Source organism: Enhydra lutris, unplaced genomic scaffold, assembly GCF_002288905.1.
Source record: "Enhydra lutris kenyoni isolate GAN:26980312 unplaced genomic scaffold, ASM228890v2 scaffoldscaffold22, whole genome shotgun sequence".
NCBI lineage: Eukaryota > Metazoa > Chordata > Mammalia > Carnivora > Mustelidae > Enhydra > Enhydra lutris.
In genome coordinates, this window is record NW_019154106.1 from 12,396,805 (window position 1) to 12,403,210 (window position 6,406).

At 37.2% G+C, this 6,406-nt stretch overlaps 1 protein-coding gene across 1 annotated transcript; it reads left to right on the forward strand.

Moving 5' to 3' along the window:
* The first annotated feature begins 957 nt into the window (after positions 1-957).
* Positions 958-1,903, forward strand: LOC111149857 (olfactory receptor 5B2-like). The gene is given in 3 exon segments (XM_022507161.1): positions 958-1,306; positions 1,309-1,779; positions 1,782-1,903. Coding segments are annotated over 3 exon segments (939 nt in total). The 5' UTR covers positions 958-960.
* Positions 1,904-6,406: the final 4,503 nt, after the last annotated feature.

A 6,406-nucleotide genomic window follows, 5' to 3' on the forward strand; every position in this document is an offset into this window, starting at 1 on the left:
GGTGGGGGGCTGTCACCATCGCGAGGTGGGGTCCTGGTGATCGGAAGAGCCGAAGTGATGGGGGGACTACTGACTGACTACTGATCAGTAGACAACTTTATTTCTTACAATCACTTCTTTTATACTTTCCACAAGATCCAATTACAAACAGAATCTAGATGTATGTGCAGGGCATGGGCTATGTGTGAGATGTGATTTACGTTCAGGCAATCAAGTGAGACAAGTGAACAACAACGATTATCTCTTAGATTTAAATGACAATATCTCTTAGCTCTAAATGTCAAGAACAAGTTAAGCATTCTCCACACTTACCAGATCTATCTAAAGGATGACTGGAAAACACTTGAGGTATCCTCCCATGTTTATTCCGGGTGTTGCCCTCCATCTCCTGGAGTTTTCTCACAGGATCTGACTGGATCCAGTCACATTGGCGAGGATCCGGGTCATGTTCCAGCAGGCGGCTAGTGGTAAAGTAACTCCACTTTAAGCTACACAGGGAACTAAATGAATTAGCAATATTGAACTGCAGTGTAAACTTTGACCTATAATCTCATCCTTACTATCACTGGTACCTTTATATATGCTGTCTGTGAGGGGCCTAAAAGCACACAGATTCTGATTAAGTCAAAACTGAATTTCACACTTGAATCATCTCCATATTAGAGACATAACTGTAAAATATCATATAACTTTTCAAATCCTTAATTCCTTTAATGGGAAAATAAAAATAATAATAGTATTCACTGTATGCAAACACACACACACACACACACACACACACACATTTATATGTAAGGCCATTCACATTAGACCAGGATCATTTTGAAGTACAAATTATTAATGAAATAATGCACATGGTACTTATGCATTTCAGTTTCACTAGAATTTCTTTTTTGTTTGTTACTTTTCTCCTTTATTTCTCATTGATACAGGATATCTCATAATTCCCAAATAACATTGATGGATAACAACACAGAAGGGACACAGTTTATCCTGCTGGGACTAACCAATGCCCCAGAGCTACAGATCCCCCTCTTTATCATGTTTACTCTCATTTACCTCATCAATGTGATTGGAAACTTGGGGATGATGGTGTTGATTCTGTTGGACTCTCGTCTCCACACTCCCATGTACTTCTTCCTCAGTAACCTGTCTCTGGTGGACTTTTGTTATTCTACAGCTGTCACTCCCAAGGTCATGGCTGGATTTCTTATAGGAGAAAAGATCATCTCCTACAATACATGTGCTGCTCAGATGTTCTTTTTTGTAGCCTTTGCCACTGTGGAAAATTATCTCTTATCCTCAATGGCTATGACTGCTACGCAGCTGTGTGCAAACCCTTCCATTACACCACCATCATGACAACAGGTGTGTGTGCTCATCTGGCCATAGGCTCCTACATCTGTGGTTTCTTAAATGCCTCCTTCCATGTTGGGGACATATTCAGTCTGTCTTTATGTAATTCCAATCTGATCCATCACTTTTTCTGTGATGTTCCGGCAGTCATGGCTCTCTCTTGCTCTGAGAAACATGTTAGTGAGGTGGCTCTTGTTTTTATGTCAAGCTTTAATGCCCTTTTTGCTCTTCTGGTTATATTGATTTCCTACCTATTCATATTTATAACCATCTTGAGGATGCAGTCAGCTCAAGGGCACCAAAAGGCTTTATCCACCTGTGCTTCCCACCTCACTACAGTGTCCATCTTTTATGGGACAGTCATTTTCATGTACTTACAGCCCATCTCCAGCCATTCCATGGACACAGACAAAATGGCAGCTGTGTTTATTTTATGATCATCCCCATGTTGAACCCTGTGGTCTATAGCCTGAGGAACAAAGAGTTCAAGTGTGCATTCAAGAAGGTGTTGGAAAAAGCAAATTTTTCTATAGGATTGGCAATTTAACATTGCAGTATGCATAATAACTTTGTTTAATTCCACTCAGACTTTCCCCATGCAATGAACTACTTTTTAAGTCCCATGCTGCATTTAAATTTCTGAAGTAACATCGTTACCTCTTCAAAACTTTATTGTCTGGTAAAAAAAAAAAAAAACATATTCAGAAATATAATACCTGAAAGAGGATGGCTAATGGGAAGCATCAGAAATTTGGGAACCCACTTGTCAAACCTGACTAATAATATTTGATTTATTCACTTGTTACACTTACTTTTTCTCTGCCACATGTCAGTGCAAACATATATGTCAAGTAGGAGCCCAAGCAAGCCCATGAACAAAGCACATGTATGTGGTCCATGTAGGCACATACACACTTGCAGTGAGAAATTTGTCAGAGGCAAATGGAGTCTGGCTAGTTTTTTACAAAAATAATTTAAGTAGTTAATTGAAATATTAAATATAAAGTTATATCTAATTATAATTATTTATTTCACTGAGAAATTGTTTTAAGATTCTGAATAGAAGTGCCATGTACCTTTAATGAGAGTATGTACTTTTTGTCACATTTTATTGAGTGATATAGATCAGATCTAAAGGAATTAATACTTCTGTCTTGACTGATTCATCTTGCAGAATCAACATGTTCACATTATAATTTTAAAAAAGATAAAGAATAAAATCCCCTAAATTCCATAGCTTATCTTAGGGTTCTTTCTTGGTGTTATATATTATGGCTTTGGACAAATATATAATGGATTGTGTCCGTCATTATAGTATCATACAGAGTATTTTCACTGCTCTAAAAATGACCTGTGGTCTGTCTAGTCACTCTTCTCTCCCCAAGTCCCTGGCAGTTACTGATCTTTTTGTGCCTCCATAGTTCTGTCTTTACCAGAATCTCATATAGTTGGAATCATACAGTACATAGACTTTTCAGATTGGCTTCTGTCATGTAGTACAACACATTTGAAGTTCCTACATGTCTTTCCATGGCTTCATAGTGCATTTCTTTTTAGTGCTGAATAATGATGCCACAGTTTATTTATCCATTAAACTAATGAAGGACATCTTGTTTGCTTCCAGTTTTGGCAAGTAAGCATGAAGTTGCTGTAACATGCATGTGCAAGTTTTTGTGTGAACACAAGTTTTCAACTCATTTGGGTAAACACCAGTAATAAAGATTGCTGCATGATATGGAAAGAGTATGTTTACTTTTTTTTTTTGTATGTTTAGTTTTTTAACAAACCTCTATACTGTCTTCCAAAGTGGCTCCCCCATTTTGTATTTTGGCCAGCAATGAATGAAAGTTCTTGCTGCCCCACCATCACTGATGTTATCAGTGTTCTGGTTTTGGGCCATTTTTATTAGGTATATAGTGAAATCTATTGATGTTTTAATTTGCATTTCCCTGATGACATAGGATATGTATCATCTTTTAAAGCACTTATTTGCCATCTGAATTATCTTCTTCTATTTTTATCATTAGTTTTTGATGTAGTGTTCCAAGATTCATTGTTTACATATAACTGCCAGTGGTCCATACAATACATGCCCTCCTTAATACTCATCTCCAGACCAACCCACCTCTCCACTATCCTCCCCTCTAAAACCCTCAATGTGTTTCTTGGAGTCCACAGTTTCTCATGGTTTGTCTCCCCCTCTGATTTCCCTCCCCTTTCACATTCCCCTTCCTTCTCCTAATGTCCTCCATGTTATTCCTTATGTCCCACAAGTAAGTGAAACCATATGATAATTGACTATCTCTGCCTGACTTATTTCACTTAGCATAATCTCCTCCAGTCCCATCCATATTGATGCAAAAGTTGGATATTCACCTTTTCAGATGGTCGAGTAATATTCCATTGCCTATATGGACCACATCTTTATCCATTCACCTGTTGAAGGACATCTCGGCTCCTTCCACAGTTTGGCTATTGTGGATATTGGTGCTATGAACATTGGGGTCTTATTGATTTCTTTATTTGAATAACTTTTTTAAGTCCTAATTAAAGAAATGAGTCATGTTTGTCACTTGTATTGAACACAATACTGGAAGTCCTAGCCACAGTAATCAGACAAGAAAAAGAAATAAAGGGCATCCAAACTGGTAAGGAAGAAGTTAAACTATCTTATTTATAGATGACATGTTACTGTACATAGAAAACTCTGAAGAAAACACTAAAAAAAATCAGAAAAAATGATTTCAGTAAAGTTGCAGAATTCAAAATTAATACACAGAAATTGATTGCATTTCTATACACTAATAATGAAGTACCAGAAAGAGAAATTAAGAAAATAATTCCATTTACAATTGCACAATTGTTCCATTTACAACACTTAGTGGGAGCTCCTGGGTGGTCCAGTCAGTTAAATGTCTGGTTCTTGGTTTAAGGTCAGGTTATGATCTCAGGGTCATGGGATTGAGCCTTGCACTGAGCTCTGTGCTCAGGGCAGAGTCTGCTTAAGACTCTTTCTCCCTCACAGTGCCTTTGTGGCTCAGTCGGTTAAGTGGCTGCCTTTGGCTCAGCCTCTAATCTGGGGATCTAGGGATCGTGTCCCACAAGAGGATCCCTGCTCTGCAGGGAATCTGCTTCTCCCTCTGCCCCCCTCCCATGTTCTCTCTCACTCTTCTCTCAAATAAATAAATAAATAAATAATCTTTTTAAAAAAAGACTTTCTCCCTCTCACTGTGCCCCATCCTCCCCCACTCTATTTCTCTCTTTCTCTCTCTCTAAAATAAATAGTCTTTTAAAAAAATACCAAAGAGGGGCACCTGGGTGGCTCAGTGGGTTAAGGCCTCTGCCTTCTGCCCAGGTCATGATCCCAGGGTCCTGGGGTCGAGCCCCACATTGGGCTCTCTGCTCTGCAGGGAGCTTGCTTCTCCCCTACCTCTGCCTTCCTCTCTGCCTACTTGTGATCTCTGTCTGTCAAATAAATAAATAAAATCTTAAAAAAAATACCTAGGAACAAACTTAACCAAGGAAGTAAAAGACCTATGCTGTGAAAATTACAAAACACTGATGAAAGAAATTGAAGGTGAAAATAACAAATGAAAAGATATTGCATGTTCACAGATTGAAAAATGTACTGTTAAAATGTCCATACTATCCAAAGTAATCTACAGATTTGGTGAAATCCCTATCAATATACCAAGAACACTTTTTATAGAACTAGAACAAATAATCCTAAAATTTATATGGAACCACAAAAGACTCCAAATAGTCAAAGAACCTGGAAAAAGAACAAAGCTGATGGTATCACAATCCCAGATTTCAAAATATACTATAAAGTTGTAGTCATCAAAACAGTATGGTACTGGCAAAAGAATAGACACATCGACTACTAGAAAAGAACAGAAAGCCTAGAAATAAACCCATGCTTATGTGGTCAATTAATCTTTGACAAAGGAGTAAAGAATATACAATGAGGAAAACACAGTGTCTTCCATAAATGGGGCTGGGAAAACTGGACAGCTACATGCAAAAGAATGAAACTGAACCACTTTCTTACACAGACGCAGAAATTTAAACTCAGAATTGATTGAAGACAAAAATGTGGACCTGAAACCATAAAACATCTAGAAAACACATACACAGTAAATTCTTTGACATCAACCCTATCAATATTGCTCTAGATATGTCTCCTCAGGCAAAGGAAACAAGCAAAAATAAACTATCAATATAAACAGCTTTTGCACAGTGAAGGAAACCATCAACAAAACAAAAAGGCAACTACTGAGTGGGAGAAGATAGTTGCAAATCATATATCTGATAAAGGGTTAATATCCAAAATATATAAAGAATTTATGCAAAAACAATGAATACTGTTATGCTGAAAAGAAATAAAAAATTAAAAAAAAAAGAATTTATGGAACTCAATACCAAAAAAATAGATAACAATTTGATTTAAAAGTGGGCAGAAGACCTGAATAGACATTTTTCCCAAAGAAGACATACAGACAGCCAACAGACACATGAAAAGATATTCAGTATCACTCACCATCAGGGAAATGCAAGCCAAAATCACAGTGAGATATAACTTTACACCTGTCATAATGTCTAAAATCAATAAGACAGGAAATAACAGTGTTGGCAAGAATGTGGAGGAAAAGGATCACTCACACACTATTAGTGGGAAGGTAAATTGGTGCAACCACTGTGTGAAACAGTATGGCACTTCATCAAAATAAAATGTTTGTTGCAGCATTATTCACAACAGCCAAATCATGGAAGCAACCCAGGTATTCACTGATAGAGAAATATTTCATTATATTACTCATCCGTAAAAGAGGATGGAATTTTGCCATTTACAACAACATGGATGGACCTAGATGGTATAATGCTAAGTGAAATGTCAGTCAGAGAAAGACAAATACCATATATTTTCACTTGTATGTGGGATCTAAAAAACAAATGAATAAATTAACAAATAAAAAGAAGAAACAGACCCACAAATACAAAGAGCAAACTAATGGTTTCCAGAGAGGAGGGGTGTGCAGAGATGTGCAAA